Here is a 24,070-nt window from a genome sequence, read left to right on the forward strand (position 1 = left end):
TTGAGAAATGTGCAGTTTCTCGAGACATGGAGTCAGGTGACCAGCAGCAAACAAACTTAATAGTTACCTATGCGATAATAATTGTTAAAAATTATGTTATTTAAACAAGATTTGAATAGTTCATCTTGAAATAGTTTCAATTGAACCACGTGTCCCTTCAGTATTCCCATGGACCACCTTCATTTCATAAGCAGCAGACTTTCTTGATTCTTTGAAGTCTACAAATAAGTATGACATCATTCCAATGACTAAGAAACTTACTAAAATTGCCAGTTTTGTTGAGACACAAATGAAGTTGCTGTATCCAAATGAGGCGGCAAAACCAATGGATTCCCACAAACGATAGTTGGCGAATGCAGATTCTTGTTTCTCGTTGAAGTATACGCCGTAAATGGCTAGAGAAGATGAAAAAACATTTTATTATCAACACTTAATTGTATTGTATTGTATAGTTCAAAGTAAATAGTGATAGCAACCGAGAAATTTATCTGAATTGGTGCTAATGAAAGTTAAAGAGTTGTTCCGGCCAGGACCCTGAATGAAAGGAGAATCGTCTGAATGTTGTAGTAAAGAGAAGACAATTGTTCCAAACTACTGCATGTAACCAGGGAAGAGTGAAATTACAATTTGTAACCATTGGATTATCAGACCCCTCTTTCTTAAGCGTCCCATTATTTTAGCGATCATAATTTACTGGCCTGATTTATCATGAATTGTTTAAAATTTACCATTTATTTGAGTTTGCCAAATTGCATCACCGAATCCCCAAATAGCTGCTACAACGAACAAAACCGGCAAATCATCGTATACAGGCGTCCAGGTAAAGAACACAATTATGATAGCCATGTGAGCGGCCGCTCCAGAAAGGAAGATTGGAATTCGGCCAGTGTATTTAGCGACACGGCCACTTAGAAATGAAGATATTGAATCGGTCAGCCCGTAGCAGATCATCACATAGCCAACCCATCCAACACCACGTGTGCATGTTACGAAAGACTGCAAAACAATATATATTATAGGTACATGGTTCAGTATTCTACAATGACAATTAAACTGGAATTCTGATAAAGTCAGTGCTTTGGGAGACCATAATTGACTCGCATATATCTAGTTATTAATGTGGTATCTGTTCGTCTCGTATCACCGATGATTCGTCAGTAGTAGGCCAATGTTTGTCATTATGGAAGAAATGTGTTTCCAAATTTTAAGACGGGAAAATGATGGCTCTCAGGATGACTGAGCTGGTAAAAAATTAATTGATGAACAAGTTTATAAGGAAATATGTTAGTAAGCAAGCAATTGTTTAGTGTTATGATTGTATGTTGCTTGATTGAACAAGTTCATCTAAAACAGCGCATTAAAAAGTAAAACATCTCTGTTTGTTTGAATACATGACATACCTTTGTAAAGTCTCCAGCTATAAACGCTTGCTCCAGACCACTATATATTGTAATTGGTATGAGCATCAGCAGACGTTTATCCTTTAATAAGCGTAATGTTGCCATGAATAAGTCGCATTTTTCACCTTCTAATGTCTCGCGAGAAGGTGGCATTGGGTCAAGAAAAGCTATGATGAGAAATATCGCCACTACCCCACAACCCGTATAGATACCCATTAAAGTGTTGACCAATGAAGAACTTATGTCATCACCGCAATCGCTTTCACTCGTATTTCCACTGGCTGCAACAAATATTATTATAAAACTATTAATTGTTTGCCTGCCTAATGCCAATCTCTCTCCGCCGAGTACTCTCATTAGCTCTGCCGAACTAATAGTGGTTTCTAAAAGATTGGCACTTTCTTTCTGGCTGTTTTATTTTATCGTTTAGATTTAGCTTTCTGCTAGTTTATGTGTCTCGCCATTAAAATACAGTTACTGATACCCACAGCATCAGTAATTTGCTTTTGAACACAACTGAAGCTCATCGTATCATTATTATACTTATTATTATTAGTTGCGCTCCAAAATATCTCTCAGAATTGTTGACAGTCAAGAAGGGAAAGCGAGGTGCTACTGGACATTCCGAGGAGCAAACATAGTTGGGGAGATCGGACTTTCAGTGTTGCTAGACCTAGGCTCTGGAACCACCTACCCTTGAACATTAAACACACATCATTATTGAGTCACTTTAAGTCACTACTCAAAACCCACTTTTTCTGATTTTTTCACAGCGCCATGAGCAATGAATGTTGGAATGGCGCTATATAAATCGAACGATTGATTGATTGATTGATTGATATAAGACTCTATGGTTTGCCGGTATGTTGACAAAACTCTATTGGCCTACAGTGTCGAAATCAAAGAGGACAATTATTTATGTTGCATTATTTTCCTCATACATGGTTTTTTGTTCAGTATGTTACAATACTTACCTGGACAATCTTTTGAACCACATATCTGAGAGCCAGTATTGGTATAATTACTATCAGGGGCTTGTTGGAGCACCAGTGACGAAATTAGATTGCCCCAGATTTGAGCCGATTGAAACATCAAGAAGAAAATGCCGAAGAATCTGTTTATCACCGCGTCACTTGCTTCTCCACTTAGTATACCATACTTCATCCCAGACGTTGTTAAATACGTGCACTTTGCCGACCAGAGAGGGGCAGCACTGAAACCAACAAGCGCTGAGGCTGGAATCAGTGTACCCCAACCAGGCCAAAAATTGGCAACTGAATACAATGTATAACACGCCATACTACAAACGAGTGTCCACTTCAGACCCAGGTTTCGAATAATGATAGATGGCAAGAACATAGATGAGATAATGATTGAAACGTAGATGGTACTTAAAGACGCTACGCCAAGACCATCATCGCAGTTAATACTACTTTGAAGGTTTGACAGTGCCTGGAAGGCAGTGAAGAGAAACAAGAACGCAAGGCTAGCTACTAGTACATTTTTCATCAGTTTTCTTTTGCTCCAATCGTCGACATCCTGAGATGTTGTTGTTACTTCCATTTCAGATCAATTCTATAATAGTGAATTTAAATAAAAAGAACATCTTTTATGCTTTTGGATTGGATTTTCTGGATATTTACCAAACACGATTTAGTATAAACTATAACGAAACTAATGCTTGGTTCTCATACTAGAGACTCAACGTAATTGAGCGCATCATAGGTGATCTGACCAATCACAAGCGATGGGTCATCAGTGCTCGTCATTGATCAACTCGCTTTCGTTGCGTCTACGTTGCCTCCTGGAGTGGGAACCGTGAGCTCAAGTGTCAGTGGTATCTTGTTAAAATCGTTATTTAATTTATACAGAGAAGCGGTACAAAAATAGATCAGCACTAAAATACCGTTTTATCAGCATGATGAGCAAATATTACTACCTACTTATGGTAATATTATTGCGTAGCAAAACAAACTTTAGGTTTGTACATCGACCCCAAACACAAGATACTCTGTGCACACCATTTGTACTAAGCTATACTAAGCTATAATGTATGAACATTAGAGTGTTGCGGCCATTAAGAGTAATTAAAAAAATTGAATGCCATAGTACCGATAGAGTAGGCATATAAAATAATAAACAGAACACTTAAATTTAATATTGTGAACTTAATGTAACTGCTGCAAATGCCATCAAATATGCTCGTTAAGGAAAACAAAAAAGGCATATCACAAGGGAAAAATGTACTGGTATAGCCTACTGTGCGTAATTAAATGCCCAATGGAAATACGTCCGAGTGGGTGCGGTGGTGGTCGTTGGAATTAGAAAGGGCACCTTAGGACAGAGAGTAGGGGATCGGTGAGGTACGTCAATTCCTGAAATTATACAGGCCAGTGCAATTATTGTAATGCCAAAGTTGTTGATTATAATGTTGAGTTTAATATAAGTATAAATAATCAAAGTAATAGATTACCGCCAGGCATGTACTTACTCTGAATTATGCCTAGGAAATTCCTGTATTGTTTGATACGATTCCTTTAGCTCTGTCGTCATCAGTGTCCACAATGCAGCAGGTCCACAACTGATGGCAGGTCTGCAATGGCAGATCCACTCCTATTGACAATACTGCACGCCCGTTGACCTAAATACATAAATATAGTTTTGTCGGTGGGATCACTGCTGGTGAGTAAACATTGAATTCCTGCCAATAGGATTCAACAAGACTAGAGAAGACTGATGTTTATCTTTTTAAATAGATTCAAATGGTGTAAAAATGTGTTATAAGTTGAATAAAAAGCACCACATTTATAGTAATAAATAAACAGTAAACTAAAATTTATCTAATATAAAACTGTAACGTATCTTTTGCCGCGAATGGAGTACTTGCTAATTTCCGAAAATATTATATCGCCCTCTATAGTCCACATGCGTAAACTTACGCTTAAAACTAAAAAACGTAAAGATATGATTTGGGTATTTTGGTATATGTAACAATACAAGTAAATCTCTAGTGTTGTCTGCTCAACATTTTATCGACCACACACTCAGCAGCGGTAAACTTGGTATATAGACCAGGCTAGCGACATCAACAACGATGTAATCTAATGGAATTTTGTAAAACTATCACCACCAACATGTTTTTCAGACTATTTTTGGTTTTTAGCTGCTTCCTGGAAGCTACAGGACTCATCAATTTGTACATGAGTACAAAAGAAGTGGACAGATTATTCGGTAAGTTTCTACTGAGATTAAGTGCAGACGACATAGATGGTGGTGTTGGTGTGTAGCATCCTGGTATAGGCCTACTACACACGGTACCAATGAATGTGTTCACTTGCTTACTTTGCTATTAAAGCATGGAGCAGGGGCATGTTATGGACGGTGTACACTAAGGATACTGGTAAAAAATTTAATTAAGTCTGCAGTATGTCATGGGATGATGATGGAACAGCTGAGTAATCTAGTAAAAAGATGGCATATAATTAAATAATGTATAAAATTTAAAAAAATATGAATTTTAATTATTTATTGCATAATAATTTGTAATTGACTGTGACCATTTGCAGCATGCACTTTTTGCGAATTCAGCAAGGATTTACACAAATTCTAGATAGATGTGACTTGATAATTAAAATAATAATCTACCTGTAAATATCAGTATTTTTTTCGCTAACTTTTCTTTTTGTATGTTCTTTACATTTTTAGCCATTATTGTCTTTTATCCTTTGTATATATATTGATGAATGAATAACCTTGAAAACATTAACTGAGTGTCTTATGTCTAAATGTTAAAAAAGACATCTCTTAACCATGGTAATATATCCTTTAATGTGTTTATATGTGGCTGCTTGCATTCATACCGGACCGATTAAAAAACTTTCAGATTAATTAGTTGGGAAGAGCATTGATTACGATTCCTGTATATTCAACCAGCTCTCATTACAAACCCCACTTAATACCTTGATGCCACTGACTATACATAATGAATAAATTATACACTCATTTGCATATGAACTGCTGCTTGTACTAAACAGTATCTGTTATCAAATTTTAAATTTAAATTTAAACCAAATTTTTGGTACCAAGAGAGACTGAGAAAAACTGTAATGTTTGTTTCTTCCTCTCCTTTGTAGTGTTTTAACTGCTAAATCTCTTCTATCTGACAGCAGTATCGAAATACTTACATTATGTTTTTACTGTATATGAAGGAGATTTATTTTTAAAAACCCTAAATTGCTATCTGATATAGAGGTTTTTACTGATTAAGTTTGTTCTGTATAATTTGTTTGTTACTTTCTTTTCCCAGTAGTAGTAGTAGTGTGTTAACTATAAACTAAACTAAATTTCTTCAAAAACAATAACTAATAGTGTATACACTTACACTAGTAAAGTACTGGAGCTGCCTGGAATGCCTAAAACTTAAGTTGCTTATTGTACCCAGTCTAATCCATAGATAATTAGATCTATAGTTGAAGCATTGTTAGCATGCCCTGTGGTACTTTACCATAAGCAAAGTAATTTCCTAAAAGTTTAATTCAAATTACTTAGTATACATTGAATGACTTTAGGGTGATTATTTCTGATACATTGTTAACCGAAATACAGTAAACTTCAGATTTCCACGTTTTAGTTGATCCATTGTTGTAGAGATTTTGTTAGATCAATTTATTTGTGACATACTTAATAGGTATTTACAAAAAAAAGAAATTATTTGTGAGGGAAACCCTTTCCATCAGTCAGGTCAAATCAGTATTAATATGCAAGTTACAGTACAATATCCTATCTGAAAAAAAAAAATATTTTTTATTTGTGTATGTTACTATTTAATTTACATTAAAAACATTTTTTTTTGCCGTTAAATTAGTTAATGTGTTCACTTTATTCATCTAAATCATAAATATATTCTGTATCTTATTTTTTAAATCAAATCTTCAAATGTTCAAACCAAATATCATTCCTAAAAGTCAGATTCAAAAATAGGATCTAACTATTATTTATCTATATCTTCATCTAAATCCGATATTAGCAAATACCAAGAATTTGTTGTTTTTAACTATGGATGCCTGCTGTTATCATCTGATAGCTTGATTTGAAATTTGTTGATTTTGATTGCCGGCTTACTGGTTCCGTCAGCTCCACCTGTCTATATGATAACAGTAGCTCTTCTACAGCTTTACCTTACAAGATGTAGTGCCTATTGCCTTTAGAATAGAAATCGCTGATATAATAGTTAAGCTCTGTCTACACTATCAAACTTTATGTGACAGAAAATTATGATGTGCCCAAAAATGGACATGATGATGTCATATCACTACCATATTTAAGCATATCACTACCATATTTAGGCACATTTTTTGTCAAACTAGTTTGATAGTGTAGGTAGACTTTAGACCTTGCTACTACACTTACCGAAACCAGGCCTTCTTTGTGCTACGTAGGAATTTTTCAGTGGAAACTGATATTTGATATTTGTTGATTATACTACAACAGGGCCTAATGTATTCATATGTGACAGCTATCTTCTTTTCTTGTTAATGATACTTCTAATTAGTAGTCAGTTTTGATAATAACTTTATACACCCTTGTTGGTAGCCACGGAGATGGCGATTCATGAAGATAAACAAAGATTATTCATTTTAATTGTTTACAAATTTCTAAGCTTGTAAATGTAATGCATCTTCTCAAAGAAGTTTTTGATAGGAATTATGACAATGGGAATGAGGAATGAATAGAAAAATAACAATTACATTTTATTCACACTGGTTTTACTATAAAATACATTTGTATTGGTGGACAAATTTTCCTGCTTGTTATGAGTTAAAAGTTTTTAAAAAAAATCTCACATTTATAACACAAGATGCATATGAATCAGGGTAAAAATACAGTACAGTACAGTAAGACATATATTATTCTATGCCAACATTCCATATTCAAAACAATGATTATAGTGCATTTTATCCTGAACTTGCAAATCTAATGTGTATCAACTACTGTATAATGTACTTTAATGTATTTTTCTCCTTACTTGGTATTATTATGTGTTTAAAATGGAATTATATTCACATGATGTTTTAAGTGCTTGCATTAGTAACCGAGAGATAACATTAATGAGTTTAACATTTTCAAACAATTAAAATAATCATTTTGATAATGAATTTATAATTGACTTAATAGGAACTCCAATATATTTGTAAAGGGATCGTCCAAAGTAATTTAAGTTTCAAATTAGAAAATAGGCAATTAGAAATACACGTATTAAAGCCATCTGTAATTATTATTATTCTATATATTACACTGTTTACAGAGTCATATTTTTTTTCTTTTGTAATGCTCTATCTACACTATCAAACTATGTGACAAAAAAGGTGTGATGTGCCCAAATATGATAGTGATATGCCCAAATATGGTGACATATTGCGATAGTGTAGACATAGCTTTTTTTAAAAAATAAATGTGAATTGAATTATATGTTAAACATTATTATTACTTCTAAAAAGAAAAGAATAATCCCCATTAACTCGGAATCTTGCTGTTCATGTAGCGATAGTCGCCGCCCAGATGATTCAAAGTGATTCTACTGCCCTAAAATCATAGCACTCAATCATTTCTCCTATATTTCTCCTCGATAATATTGATGGATTTGGTATTCATTTGGTACTTAACAAACTATAGAATTTCAAAAAGCCAGAGGTAAACTGTTCATCTTGATTACTTTGTAGACAGGCATTCCGTCATGATGAGTTCAAAAGTGTTTTCAATGAAAATAGTATCAGGCTATACATTCTGTTTTGAATTATGTGATCTGTTGTACAGTCAACTCTCCCAATACTGGACTCTCTGAATCTGAAAACCGGAAAATCTCCCAAAACCAGACTTTTCTCCTAAATTCATTACAAATACTATTAAAAGCACATTCTAAAAACCAGACATATTTGTCCATCTCAAAGGTTTCTCATATTATAAAAGGTGAAGAAACAGATTCAGTACTGAAGGTAGGGGGACAATCTAAGGCCCTGTTCAGACACATGGCGTTAGGTATGTTTTATTTACGGCAAATGTTGTCCTAATTTTTTAGGGCTAAGATCTAGGCCTATATACAGTGGAAATAATGATGAAACACGTGGGTAAGAGCACAAGAATATGCAACTAGGAACAACCTGAATGACGCACTTCTGTTGTAACTATAATCGTACGCTATGGATCTGAACACCTCATTTTTGTCTCTGCGGTTTGTAATGTGACCTTGCTAGTAGCGTTGTACGCTAAAACGGTCTAACGCCATGGGTCTGAACATAGCCTAAATGGTTCCTGACGCCTGTGTTCCCTTAAATAGGAGTTCTACTACTGTATTGCTATGTTATGACAAACCCTACTGAGATGTGTGTCATGTCAGTGTTTGAATGCTTGGTATTAAGAACTTTTTTTTTATCAGACATATACAAGGAAATGGGCTGTACTGTATGTCTAATAAACCTACATGTCAAATCTGTCCTCATTTTTACATCATCCAACATACAAACATTTTCTAGAGGTCTACTGTACTTTCCTGAACTGTATAAATATCAGGAATGAAAAACAACAAAATTGTTTAAACCAAAACAGACATTTAAAAATCAATACAGAAACAGATTGAAGATGGGTGACATATATTTAAGATGCATTGAAGATTATGAATTGATTTTTGGAAAATGCCAAACTGTGTAATTTGTAAAGTACTATACTATACAGAGTATATTATATATACATGACAGTTACACTAGACTAGAATATACTTGAATTACAATGACTTTTTGTTTTCATTTGAACTTTATGAACTTCTAATGGCATTAAACCTTTCACTTAGCATGTCAACTAGCCAGTAGCAATACCACATACTTTATCCTCCTACCACTATCATTCAATAAGCATGTAAAAATCTTGGATATAATTTGATTTTTGAAATATGACTAGAACAAATGAGTGACTTGTGGACATTCATTATTGTAGATGAGCATCAATCAACCGATTTGGACATCTTTATGGGGTGTGCGGTCAAACTTGTTAGGTCAGTGTCATTATTGACCTCACACTAGCCTACGATTTATGATACTATCTAATGGATTCGGCTATGTGGAGAAAATAAATCTTTCGCCTTCTGCTTGTGTGCGGCCCTTTTGACTAGACAAGCCAGCATAGATAGCCTATTTAATTTGTATTTTAGCAGGCAGAAATAAATCTCTTTACAGATGCACTTGTGAGGCCCTTTGATACTAGTTGGTAATGTTTTCTTTCGCAAATTTGTATTTTGTGGCAAAAAAGCAAATCTCTGCTTTGATTTTGGCTAGAGTATACATTTTTCTAGTAAAAGAAATCTCTTTCCCCCTTCATGTCTAATTGCCTTTAACTATCGTTCCTTTCTCTCTGAAAGCATTTTGTTTTGTCGGCAAGTAAATGCATTTCCAGCAGTGCTTGGATGGAATGATTTTGCGTACAGCTGTGAATATTATATCAAATGCCTTTGTTTTAGTTGACACAGGATAAGCTGCTTAATCTAGAATGAATTGTGGCTTATATTTGCAAATCATAAAAGATGAAATTATGAATTTTACATCACGTACAGAATCCAATTCAATATTTTCGTAATGAAGTTTTGATGTGATTTACATTTATAGAAACAATACTCAATACTCAAACATCATTTCATTATGAAATCAATAAAAATATAATTTTTTTAATTCTCTGGCAAGATTCGAACCCCAGCTTCTTGGTATCAGGATAGGTACCCTACTGTTAGACCACAGAGCCACATTATTCTACTGATTACCGTATCTTTATCACAGTTTCTATTTTCATCACAATGTGAAGGCTATTTAAAATTGTAGTCTCATTATAATATCTCTACGAGTGACTGCATTAACGCAATGCCATTTCTACCACAAGTATATTCTGGCTATTAAGGACTAATTTAACAAATTAGCTCTGAATATGAAAGGACTTTGGATTAGGTACTAAAGCCACAGAGAGAAGTGCCCTTTTAAACTATGGAACAGCAACAGAATAATGGTAAATAGGCCTAAACTAGCCTAGCTTGTGAGGATTTTTTACCCTTTTGTGGAAATACGAACTAGCTAGACATTTGTGTCTGGTTTTCTGTCTATTATACTACAGTTTAACTGCAGGGTAATGAGTTTACTCTGACCTGAAGTAGCTTGTGAGGATTTTTTACCCTTTTGTGGAAATACGAACTAGCTGTAAAACTTGTGCCTACAGACAGGCTTGATTATATTGGCTATGTGTGAACAGGCCCTATTAATACTTTAAAGCAAATGATATGAGACTTTTATGGATATTGCTAACACTTGATTATTCTATGTTTATCTAGCCTTTGTGCTCTGTGTGTAAACAGTATTATTAAAGCTGTAATTGATAGGATTAACAAGATCTTCACCATAAATGAGTCTATCACATTCACCATATAAACAACACTGCAATGCTTCTCCAATACTGGACTATTTCCTTAGTATTCATTATACTGTTCTAATTCATCCATCAATGGTTTCAGTTACTAACATTGTTTTCATTGTTTATGTCTATTAGTAACTGTTTACGTTTGTTTATTTCAGCTGTACATTTTTTGTTATAATACAGCTACTGTATAGAGCTGTTGGCTAGTATTTCTAGTAAGAGTTTGGTTTCAATTAGCAGAATATACAATACTGGTCATATTGTCTATTCGGGTATGGTAATTAATCGGCCTGGCCTACACCGTAGCCTCAAGTCTGTCATAAAATTCCATTAAGCAACTGAAGCTAAAGACACCGACACATCTATAATTTAATTGTGTTCAAAATGCATTGTCTTGATAAAATTCGATAATTAAAGTACAGTATTTTTATTCTTTTATATTCATCATTTATCTTTAATAAAAATATTGTATTTACTACTTAATGTTCAAATTATTCATGAGCACATTTTAGACAAGGTCAAATATTCAAAGGTTACTTAAGGTCAAATGACTCATAACAATTAATATTGTTATGATAACCTTGATGCGTATATACATCACATTCAGAATGATTATTTTATGTAATAAAAATAGATTAAACACAAAAGCTGTTCTTCACTCCAATTATCCTCATCCTCATTATAATTTTTATGTAGTATTATCGTTTTTATAATTTTCTAATCTTTAGTGTAATACTAATAATAATATCAATTAAACTTACATTGTGCAATTTCTATTTGGTTCCTATGTTTCTGGATAAACAAATAATTGCCTATTCTCCTCAAAGAGCTAGATATAAACTAGAAAATTATAAAATTTATTAAACATCCTTCTTCATAAATGGTACAGTCCTTAAACCACACCCTCAAGCAGACTCGAACTACCAACACCATTGTGAAATATTAATGATGTATTTTCAGTACCATTCCACTCATCTTAATATGCTTGTGTAAACTTGCCTACATTTTTAATTCTAAAAACAGTACAAACAATACAAGATACTTTCTTTGATGTGTTTGCAATCAAAACTGTCATTGTATAGAAAATAGGAAGCAACTTCAGCCTTTAATCATAAAGAAATAGCTATTAATATTGATAATATATAATTACTTACAGACATTCGTGTCTGGTTTTCTGTCTGTTATACTACAGTTTAACTGCAGGGTAATGAGTTTACTCTGACCTGAAGTAGTTCACATTATCAGAAGATAGCATGAATACAACATTACATTTTTATGTTATGTTCTACAACATTTTTTTTTTTACAAAAAGCAAAATTTCAAAGCTTTTAAGCATCATTAGGTCCATTTTAGACGATAATGTTGATATATGGAAATCATTTTTCTTTAATGTTAATGGACGTTGATTATATATAATGTATAACATTAGATTAGCTTAGTTGATTGATAAATTGAGCCCTTGAATAGAGTCTAATCTTCTTCAATGCATTTACACTATAGAAGCATCTCTACATCAACAGCTATTTTAGAATACAGTCAACTCTCTGAATACTGTAATCTCAGAAAACCAGAAACTCTCCCAAAACCAGACTTTTCTCAATTGAGGTCCAAAAGGTTCCAAATTATTTGTAACCTTTAAAAACACATTGCGAATACCAGACTTTCCGTAAATTCAGACATATTACCTCAGCCCCAAGGTGTCCAGTATTGGGAGAGTTGACTGTAGTAAGTATGTATTGTTCATCTCATGTTATTATCTCAGTCTTATCTTACTGTGTATATTGCTATTCTCTCTACAGTACCCATGCATTACAAGCACTTCTCAAAATAATTAATTGGTGCAGTATCACCAAAGCATGAAACACTGTGTTATTAGAATTCCGCTTGTAAAGCATTGACTGTTTGTAGAATTGTTTAATTGTATTCTGCTAATGCTACATGTGTACATTATTTGCTGTATGTATGTATGATCAACCTGGGTGATTTGTTTGGTCTTGGCAATTATTATGACACAAAACTATGTTAGTGTAATAAACATTATCGATGTCACATAATTGATTGATTTTACAATGTTTGTTCAGGGGCCAGTTGACAACAGTGACCGACTTGTGTTTGATTCCCATTGATGTGTTTTAATATAATTATGTTTGGCTTGAAATTAAATTACATTACACATTATAGTCCATAATGTACATTTTAAATATTTAAGAAATGCTGGATTAGTCAACTATTTTTTAGGTATATTCAAGGAACTTTTATCTTTTTATTGGCACTCTCCCTGTAGCCAATCTCTTAAGTATTGGTTTGTTATATCTTCAAGTTTAAGAAACTATCATAATTTTCCAGGTGAAACCAACAGATTCATTGCCAAATCTCACCTTGGTAGACTAGAAATTTTCCTTGAACAATTAATGGAAAATGATGTGAAAAGAAAATAGCTTTAGGGTGAGAATGACGACAGATAGATTCAGGGTGGCATTAATTGGCACTATTTGGAAGTACACCTCACAACAAGAGCTTGTTCTGCATTTTGCAATGGAGATACATTCCCGAAAGAAGAAGGGAACACTAGGAGAACACGCTTCCCCCTTCTTTAACAGCTAATATTAAATTATAAACTAGTTTTTGATATCTGTTTTTGACAACTATAATAATTATTCTATGTTAAGTTCCCCTTGATCCAGATTTCGCCAATTGATGTCTATACTGAGATATCTCTGTCTTCCAAATATGACAGCTTTGTCACACCATATTATGTTTAGTTAAATCTATCCAGAAGTGGATATTTGTGGATCTTTGGTTCAATGCACTTCCTGTTGCGAAGTTGTTGACAGAATGTTAATAGACTTTTATAACATTAAATAACTGAATGTTTAAATATAGAAAGTCTAGACAACCAATGATAGTCATTTGAAATGAGTAAACAACATAACAACATATTGGAGTTCAGGACACTTGACTATCATACCGAAAGACCTGGGTTCAATTCCTGATAAGAACAACTCCCAGTCCACTCAGCTGTAAATTAGTACCTGGTTGAATAATCACTTAGGCAGTATGGAAAGGAACTGGCCACCCTACCACATAATACCCAGGCTTAGTACAGTCACTTAGTACAGGCGTTTAGTATACAAGTAACAGCTTATTCCCCATGTTCAGAATGAATATGGAAGTTACATAAATACATATTTTAATATTTAAAAAAAACATTTTGTACTTTTGCAATTCATGTTGATGGTAAAGAGAAAAGACATTCAGGAAGAGGTTTAAGGTTTTAGTACAGTAACAGCTCGTTCCCCATATTCAGAAAAAGGGACTCGGGAGTCACCTAATACATATTAAACAACATTTTCAATTCATGTTGATGGCAAAACTTTCAGGCAGAAGTTTAGGGAAATCCCAAAGATGTGAGTTTTTGGAGAGTTTTAACCATAAAAGGAACTAGAATTTAGAATGGGGTAGCGGCGAGTGTTGTGGGTTAGGGGTTAGTTATGTAATATTATTCTACAAAACAATGTGTGTTAACATGATCTTGATAGTATGTATCATATTTTATTAGCAATTTGTATGAAACCAGCTATGATAATATAACCTGGGTTTTGTGTTAGACAGTTCATCTAGGTACTGTACAATAATATATGCAGTCCACTTGCATTTATAAAAAAATGCTTTTTGTATTGTACAACAGATTACCAGTTTGTAAAGAGAAATATGATAAAAGAATTCTTCAACACATTTTGTTTTCAAATTGTTTTTAAATTACAATTATTTCTGTGATGAAAAAGTAATAATTGAAAAATGATATCCAAAATGAAAATATAATTTGGTTCTATAAAGTTTTATATTGAAGATTTACAATTTGATATTATATTGAATTTACTGGATATTACATCTCACACCTCTTGTAAAATATGTGTGAAATATAAACAGATAATTCAAAATATAAATTTTAAAATTTAAAAAGTAGGACAGTTCCATTTGTTTCAAGATAATCAAGGGAAATATGTTTAGTTTGATTTCAATTGAAGCAAATAATAATTTGTTTTAATATAATAAATGATTTTAAATGTTATAATATTTGTGTGGATTTTACGAGTTGCAAATGCGACCTTAATAAGATTTATCCTCCATGGACCTTTGAATTGATTAATGTTAATTTCTTCAAGTGAACCAGAACACCCAAATAACCCTTTTCTTTAGATGATCAATGTTCAAGCTTATGAATAAGATAATTAGTCAACCTTCCAATGTAATACCGTATGATTAATACTAGTATTATACTGTGTAATTTACGTAAATTGCTGCAATTGAAAAAAAAAATGATTTAACATTTCTTTCTCAATTTACAAATAAAATGGAATATTTTTGTTTTGTAAATTGTGGACAATTCCCTTCTGGAAACACCTATTAACCTATTAAAGGCAACACTTTCCCGTCAAATGAATGAGAGAAATAGACATAACACTACAACCAACCTATAATTCTGGGAACATCTCTATTAAGAAGGCACTTTGTTCTGTCTCAAAGGTTTTACAGTATTTGACAAAAAAAAAGTACAGTATTTGGCTTATGTCTTACATATACTAGAGTAGTGTGAACATTAAGGAATTAGATTGGACTTAATCATTTTACTCTCATCTTTTGCCAGTTTCCATGGTTTCAATAATCAAGATAATGTCAAAGAATGATGATTGATTGACATGTTTTGATGTATAAATTTCCAATATTTTGTACAATACCAAAATTGATAATAAATCAACAATCTCTGTGATTGGTTGGGATGTTTTTACATCTGTCCTCATTTGTAGTAATTTTGTCTGACAGGCCTGTCTCATCTGAATGAAGATAGCCTTGGATATTCCTTTAAACCACTACTTTATATTGATCATACCTGTCACATAAATGACCTACATGCAAGCCTAGGCTCAATCCTGTCACTCACTAATAGATTGGAGATACAGTATCTGTTTTTTAGGAGACAGGTAGCTTTTGTATTAGTTTTTGATTATTACCTAATGTTCTGTATAATGCAGTTGACTCTCCCAAAACCAGACTTTTTTACCATTACTTAGAAACACATTCTGAATACCAGACTTTCCAGAAAACCAGACAGTAGGCCAGCCCAAAGGTGTCCGGTATTGGGAGAGTTGACTTTTTACATTTTGCAAGTTACCAATAATATTGGTCTATATAGTACCAATGAAAACTTTATTTATACAGGTTATTGTGGCTTATTTAATACCTATTCATAGAATATTCAAGAACCATATGTTTTAATGTAAAGCAAAATTGTTGACCAGTATATTTAAAATCATAAGATACTCATAAATATATTTTAGTTTTTATTGTGTACTACTACCACCAGTAGTAATTTACAGTAGATAGAGGAATTATACAGTAGTAAACTTAGAAGGTAAGAAGTGATTGTACTGGTATGCTCTCTGTGTACCAAGGCACAATGCAGTATTACAACAATTGATGGATTTAGATTAAAGTCATGAATATTAATTAGGGTAAACATTTGTCCTTTCTATTACTGTCTTAGTAGTGCTCAAGGTTTAGAAAGTACTATTATGAGATTAGACCAATGGATACAGCAATACAGTACAAAGGATATTAGTAATAAATACATGTTATAGTATGTTGCTATGAATGATGAATAAGAGGGAAAGAAACAGGAAGGAGAGAACCCAAACATTTTGCCCCATCCCAAAGATGTCCAGTTTTGGGAGAAAAGGGTTTCCAGTTTTGGGAGAGAAGTGTGTCCAGTTTTGGGAGAGAAGTGTGTCCAGTTTTGGGAGAGAAGGGTGTCCAGTTTTGGGAGAGAAGTGTGTCCAGTTTTGGGAGAGAAGAGTGTCCACTTTTGGGAGAGAAGGGTGTCCAGTTTTGGGAGAGAAGGGTGTCCAGTTTTTGGGAGAGAAGGGTGTCCAGTTTTGGGAGAGAAGGGTGTCCAGTTTTGGGAGAAAAGTGTTTCCAGTTTTGGGAGAGAAGTGTGTCCAGTTTTGGGAGAGAAGAGTGTCCAGTTTTGGGAGAGAAGGGTGTCCAGTTTTGGGAGAGAAGGGTGTCCAGTTTTGGGAGAGAAGGGTGTCCAGTTTTGGGAGAGAAGGGTGTCTAGTTTTGGGAAAGAAGGGTGTCCAGTTTTGGAAGAGATGGTTGGATGCTTTAATATCACATGGATTTTTTCATTGAAATCAGGGTATGACTGTGATGACAATGGTTGTCTTGATATGGTTCTTTTGCAAATGATCTTCTTTCTATTTTTAGTATTTTCACTACCAACAACTAAATAGCCAATTTAAACAAAAGTTCTCATAAATACAGGAAGGAGTTATTATATATATTATTATATTAAGAAATTATTATTGAGAAATACAACACCATACAATAGAAAACGAAAGCTATAGGCAATCAATATGTATTGTCATTTGAACCATTGAACTTAATTATTAAAACATACCATTGTCTGTTACATTTGGTAATATTTTACATTAAAATTAATAATAAACATCTGGCATTGTGATTTTTTTGCTATGATGTAGGAAGTCATGTGACATTTCAATTTTTAATTTCAATGATAGCATATTCTAATAAATATTTTTTTTTTTTTTAGGCCTAAAGACTAAAGTAATTTATTTGTAGAAATAGTTACTTAAAATACTTCAGTTAATATTATTTAAAATCCTAAACCCATTAGAAATAGTAATTTGTCAGTTGTCATGGAGAAAAACCAATTAAACGAAACAATTTATTACCATAGCAACCCAATTAATCACATGTTAAGTTGACCCATATCTTTGATAGATCAGATGTTAATTAAAATTTACAGGACAGGTGATAATTAATGATTCGGCTTGGAGGCATCCTTAAGTCATCTTTAAGGTGATCAGCCACACAAGCTTCCTATAGAGATCAAATTATGACATCAGAAAAATGATAATTTAAGGAATAGATTACTTCTACTAAAATGAAAAGAAAGAACCGTTTGTGTGCCCATATATGGACACGATGATGTCATATCACTACCATATTTGGGCACATCACTATCATATTTGGGCACATCACTACCATATTTGGGCACATCACTACCATATTTGGGCACATTAAACTTTTTTTTGTCAAACTAGTTTGATTGTGTAGACAGAGCTTTAGACTTGCTGTTGACCAGTTTCCACAACATCAAGTTGTTCACATAGGTTTAATCATAATATTTTAACATAAACCGTCTACCATATGGTGCACAGTAAACTTTGAGTTAAAAGTGAGGGAGCTGCAGTTGACAGATTCTATGTTTTTACACAGGAAAAATGGTTTGAAATTTATTGCAAACACAATATTGAGTTTACACATCATGGTTACATATTCTCAAGTAGCCCTACTTAAAAAGTACATACATTCCAGTGACCTCATCAAATATTATTGACCTCTCAGCAATACTGTTGTTAGATAAAGGTGAGACCTTTCATGTTTCACAAATTGTTTTAATCAATTTATCATAGGAAAGCTGTCAAAAACTAGAAAAACCAAAAGATTGCAACATGCTAATCTAGTGTCTATCTATTAAGTGTTGAATTTGTAGAACGTGTAATTTCAAAGTCCAGATAGATAGGTTAAAATATAGGTTATTTAAGTAGCGAAAATCTTATTTAAATATTTGCTGCAATGAAGATAACAAAAACTGCTACTACTGTACTCAATATTTTTCTTCACTAGTAGTATATTAATATATAATATATTAATGCATTACTAGTGAAGAAAAATGTGTTTTGTATGAGATATCAAATTGTATCTTGGATCTAAAAACATCAGAATAATGAACACAACTGGGTTAGATAATTTGAATGATCTAGTACTACTAAGCAGGTTTATGCCACTGTTACTTAGCAATGGTAAATTGGAAACATGGGGTGAAACGGTGATACATGGGTAGACCTGGCAGCATCTAGTTAACATACATGATTTATACAACAACCTCTTCAGTTAATATTTCATAATTCCAATGCCTTGGTAGTAGTAATAGCCAAATGCCGCAGAGAGCTGCTGCAGCTCACAATGGAATGTCAGTGTGTTTTGGTAATAATATGTGAATGATAATTTACAATAACATTTGAATTAAATAGCACGCATGCATTTTGTTACTATTGAACAGATGTTTGTGGGACTTGTTTCTTCCAAGTTCATTTGTTATCATTCTTTTAAAGTTAAATCATAGGGTGCATAATTAATTTGATAATAATGATACAGTAAGGTAATAATCATGGTTAGCATCATTAATTTGATAATTATGATGTACGATAATATTCACAATTTGATAATTGTAGCATTGATTAAAAAATATTTCTATAAAAATAGAAAATTATCTGGCAGTATTTTAAAAAAGGTTTTGCTTTTAATTATTTATAGTAGGATGCTTTTTAAAATGGATTATTATTTATTTATTATATTATAGAAATTTTAATGAAATTGAGCAGAATAAAATTCAGATAGCGACAGCGGCTAATTAATATTTTGATCCATATTGAAGATTTTAATGAGCTTTTGTGAGGTCCCCAAACATGCAAAGTAAAGCTCTGTCTGTACTATCAATATCAATCAAGTTTAACAAAAACAAAGTGTGATGTGCCCAAATATGGTAGTGGTATGGCCAAATATGGTAGTGATATGACATCATCATGTCCATATATGGGCACATCACATAAAGTTTGATAGTGTAGACAGAGCTTTAAAAATATACTTGGTAGATGAGTATCATCAATGGTCAATGAAACAAAAATACAACTTTTGTAGAGAATTTGTCATGAATCAAACAAATTAATGTTTAAATCGCAATAAATATATATGAGGCTGAATATGCATAATTAATATTTATGTAGCAGATGTCACCCATATTTTATTAGTATTCTAGGTCCCTATGGTGTATAATAATTCATGTATCTTTGCATTGTAATGAATTATGTAAAGCATCTTTAGTATTGGCTTTATTGAAGATTTCCAGTAATCCAGTTCTTTGATTGTAACATTCTCACCGGTTGGTCTAACAGCAAGGGTTCCCAACAGGAGATGCAGGCCAAATGCGGCCCACAAAGAGCTACTGCTAAAAAAAATAAAATAAAAAAATGCGTTTAATGTCTGTGACTTATGCTGTATCTTTGTTCTGTTCTCATTCATGTTTTTCCAAGCAATTGGTAAAACTTAATACAGTATTACTTCTTTATCTTCCAATTCCAATTCAAAACATACTTAGTGAGTTTGATGCCATAATAGGCTATTATACAACATCTATATGCGCTTTGTTCTGTGTTAGAGAAGCTATTGCAAAGAAGGTATGCATGATTTATTGTGTAGAACGTTTGCAATTAATGATTGAAAATTGAAAATGTGAAGGCTAATGACTAGAAGCAAATCCACTGTACGTTTATAGTGCCGATTCAAACCACTTTAACGTTGAGTTGGACAGTAGCCAATGCTATACAAAATACTGACCACCAAGCTGGACATTACATGACAGCATGCATACAAATACTGACCACTACACTAAGCTGGACATTGCATGATAGCATGCATAAATACTGACCGGTACAGTAAACTAAGGTGGGCATTACATGATAACATGCTTACAAAATACTGACCACTACACTAAGCTGGACATTACATGATATCATGCACACAAGTATTGACCGCTACACTAAGCTGGACACTACATGATAGCATGCATATTTGATAATAAAATGATCTCATATTTCAAGACAACATTCTGTAACTGATTTATGAATAAAAATTAAATGCAGTAAGTTGATCATAGTAAATGATGCATACCATAATTTATATACTTGTATGTAATGTTATATTGAATCAAATCATGTGGTTCCAATAAATGTTACGTTTAATTTTTTTCTTCATATCCTATCATTCAAACTTCCTATATTGGTCATTAAAACCTTTTTCGTCTTCTACATTGAATTTATACTCATTTTTTAGACGTAATAATGACACGTTTCTGATGCATGTACATTATTCATTTGTAATCATCATGTTATCTATTGTTTCAAAGACAAACTAAGACAATAAACATTCACGAGATGACTTGTTTTTGAGTAAGCCGTAAAAATAAAAATTGCCATATATTTGACGGATAAAGTATACGTTTCAATTTTATCGGAGCATAGCTATACCGACGAGTGTACTGTTTTACATTACAAATTTACTATTCAAATACTTTATATGCATCACATCATACACAAATCCCTATAGTTTTTGTGTACTTGATTATTGTGCAAATTGAAGTACCATTAGATGCATCTTTGATATCCAACATCGCTCATTCTAGCTTCGGGGAAGGCTATCTGTAGCCAGAGGAAACATGAAAAAAAAGCCGCTTCTCCCAAAACAACCATTTTCGTCTTCATCTACTCTGTGTTCATTCATTAATTATTTACTTTATCACCGGTGATATCTCTTTGTGAATGTAGTTTTTTCCTCCAAGCTATCTGTTTTTAAATCTGTTTTTAAAGTTGTCTCTGTAAAATATTGAAAATTATCAAATGACTTTTTGATTTTTAAAAATTGTCATAATAAACAATCTACTAAAGCAAAATTGCAATTTTTTTTTTATTACAGCAGTAAAAATAAATTTTCAATTTTATAATATTTCTTTGGTTGAAAACATATGTTATATAAAATATATAGCTACTTTATAAATAATCATGGAGGAGAAATGATATATAAAGTGATTAAGGTACTGCTTTTGTAAACTATATAAACTAATATTTGTATGAACTACACAGCTGTTTCATAAGTGGTACCACAATATTCAGACGCAGGACTACTGTAGTTTTGAACCTTTTTATTTAGCCTACTTGCCATAAAACCTTTAAAAAAGCCTATGGGCTTCTTTGTCAAGGACTCTTGGGTGGGGTTATTTTCAAGATTACTTTGTAAACCAAAGAGTGGGGCTTATTTTTTAGATTTTACCGTACTTGGTAACACCTGAAAAAAGATCATGTAGTACTTGGTAGTATTCTCCTCACATTTGTAAATATTTTGGAAAAAAATTTGCTTCATAAATATTATATTTCTGATGCTGCTTGCTAATTGATAACTCTTTCTTCTTGAGCGGTGTTGGTTGAATGTTCTGAGCACATCGTAAATGTTTTGCTAAGCCGAATTATCCTTTACTCTTTATTCTTAAAAATACTGTACCGACAGCATTAAAGGTAATGACAACATTAAACATTAAACCTGTGTATTCAATGTATCAGTAGTTAATCTTCATTTGTAAGGCTTAATTCAACAGGGAGGTCATTCACTGTAAAGTAGCACATCTGCTCAACATTCACTGAACTCGACATTCAAACCTGATTTACATTCAAGCACAAGACTTCAGCAGCAACTGTACATCGCATAGTGTTACATACGCACACACCTATTGTAGGTAATGGTTGGGAATAGTATTATACTACGGTATTTTTCATACAGTAGCTCTAGCACCTATTTAACCTTGTTTGTGTCTTCTGGCTTTTTGAGACACTGTACTGACTATACTTGGGTTAAAGCTACTCCAAAATTTGGTATTAAGCTCTGTCTACACTATCAAACTTTATGTGACGTCATGATATGACGTCATTGTGTCCATATTTTGGCACACCATATATTTTTGTCACATAAAGTTTGATAGTGTAGACAAAGCTTGACAGTACTATACCAAAATATGACACCCACACAACACAGATGGAAAAGGCTGTTAGTTTTCATTCCTAAGGGGGTCCTCCAATGCTGGATGGTTGCATTGGTCTTCTCAGGCCCCTTAAGCCAGTGAGCGATCATAGCCATTTATGCCAATGCACGTACTCACATTCATCATTTTCCATGAAAAATTCAGGAAGTCAATTTTGGAGGTGTGCCTCCCTAGTGGGAGTGTTCGCTCATGTCTTGACTGAAATTCTGAACGTGGCAATAATAAAAGTCAATGAATAATATCAGAATGTGCCTAAACAAAGTGTCAAATACAGCGGCATTAATCAAATGAATCATGTACAAGAAGATAGTTTATCTTTCTGATGACACATGATAAAGACAGCAATGTTTGACAGGTATTCAATAATGACATTATTTATGACATTGTGTTATTAAATTTTCCTGATAGAAAAATATTGTGATGAAGATTTTGTATAATATAATAGCAATAAGGTTCTGCAAACCATGGTTCTATAGTTTGCAATTAAATTGTAAAGCTCTGTCTACACTATCAAACTTTATGTGACAAAAAAATGTGATGTGCCCATATATGGACAGGATGATGTCATATCACTACCATATTTGGGCACATCACACTTTTTTGCTAGTGTAGACAGAGCTTAAAGCTGTGTTGAAAGTTAGTACTAACCCTCACTGGGTAGATTTAATAATATATGTATGCATGTTTAAATTTTAATTCATTATGTGCTATTAATAGCCTATGCAAACTATTATAGGAAAGTGCATTGTAGTAGAAATTGTACAGGTTAGATAATCATAGAAAGATGTAAAAAAAAAATACCGGTAAATTAAGTCTTCAGACTTGTGTGTAAGTATGCACTAAAAATAACCAGAAGAGGTAATAATTTAACAAATCATAGCCTAGAGTAATTTAGGACCTTTTAATCTGTTACACTCACATTTTACAAGCTGGTCATTCAGAAACTTGTTGTTAATTACTGTTTTAAGAATTGAAGTAAAAGTACATGTGGAGTATCATTGATATGAAGTGTTATTTTTATTCATGCGTTTTTGATAGAATCCTATTGGAAGCAGTAGTGCGAGTGGAAGGCCTGCCCAACAATAACACCTTTGCTTACCCAAATAACAAGTCAAAAATTGAACATCAATAGCAGGGTCTAATGTTAGCCCTAGGCATTGATTTCAATCTGCTTTACCTTTTCAGTACGGAATTTGATTTTGTTTTTCTTTTAATTGTGAATATGTGGTCCATTGAGCCAACTTTGTTTGTATTGCGTTCTCGTTCTGTTTTCTAGTTTTGTCTGCCAGGGCCATTAATCATATCGGTATTGGCTAATGATAACAGATAGAAAGTAAAGCTCTTGTATTCACAGGCTACGTGTTGTTTTCCTTGTCATATTTATACATTAGGTGTCAGAGAATTGGAAAAATTAGTCATTATTATATTCTGTATAAACTATTGTGGTGTAAAAATTGTTGTAGAATTTAAAAAAAATGTTTGGCAACCTGAGAAT

At 32.9% G+C, this 24,070-nt stretch overlaps 2 protein-coding genes across 2 annotated transcripts in view; one reads left to right on the forward strand and one right to left on the reverse strand.

The window, feature by feature from the left end:
• Positions 1–46: 46 nt before the first annotated feature.
• LOC144842051 (protein unc-93 homolog A-like) lies at positions 47–3,466 on the reverse strand. The gene is made up of 5 exons (XM_078698397.1): positions 3,344–3,466; positions 2,375–2,975; positions 1,401–1,681; positions 729–996; positions 47–395 (listed from the first exon to the last, which is right to left on the reverse strand). The coding sequence occupies exons 2-5, from the start codon at positions 2,961–2,963 to the stop codon at positions 121–123; spliced, it is 1,413 nt and encodes a 470-aa protein (XP_078554523.1). The 5' UTR covers positions 2,964–2,975; positions 3,344–3,466; the 3' UTR covers positions 47–120.
• Positions 3,467–4,423: 957 nt separating this feature from the next.
• LOC144842876 (tyrosine-protein kinase RYK-like) overlaps positions 4,424–24,070 on the forward strand; it is a 45,133-nt gene continuing 25,486 nt past the window's right edge. The window contains exon 1 of the mRNA XM_078699450.1: positions 4,424–4,631. Coding sequence (XP_078555576.1) covers positions 4,505–4,631 — 127 coding nt within the window. The 5' untranslated portion in view covers positions 4,424–4,504. The remainder of the gene's footprint in view (positions 4,632–24,070) is intronic.

This window comes from Antedon bifida, chromosome 5, assembly GCF_963402885.1.
Source record: "Antedon bifida chromosome 5, ecAntBifi1.1, whole genome shotgun sequence".
Classification (NCBI taxonomy): Eukaryota; Metazoa; Echinodermata; class Crinoidea; order Comatulida; family Antedonidae; genus Antedon; species Antedon bifida.

Bases quoted from the DNA above. Each gene is read 5' to 3' on its own strand.
- LOC144842051 (XM_078698397.1), bottom strand. From the start codon at position 2,963: ATGGAAGTAACAACAACATCTCAGGATGTCGACGATTGGAGCAAAAGA. The intron at 1,682-2,374 runs GTAAGTATTGTA...TATTTGTTGCAG, and splicing joins TGGTTCAAAAGATTGTCCAG to CCAGTGGAAATACGAGTGAA. The intron at 396-728 runs GTAAATTTTAAA...CATCTTCTCTAG, and splicing joins TTGGCAAACTCAAATAAATG to CCATTTACGGCGTATACTTC.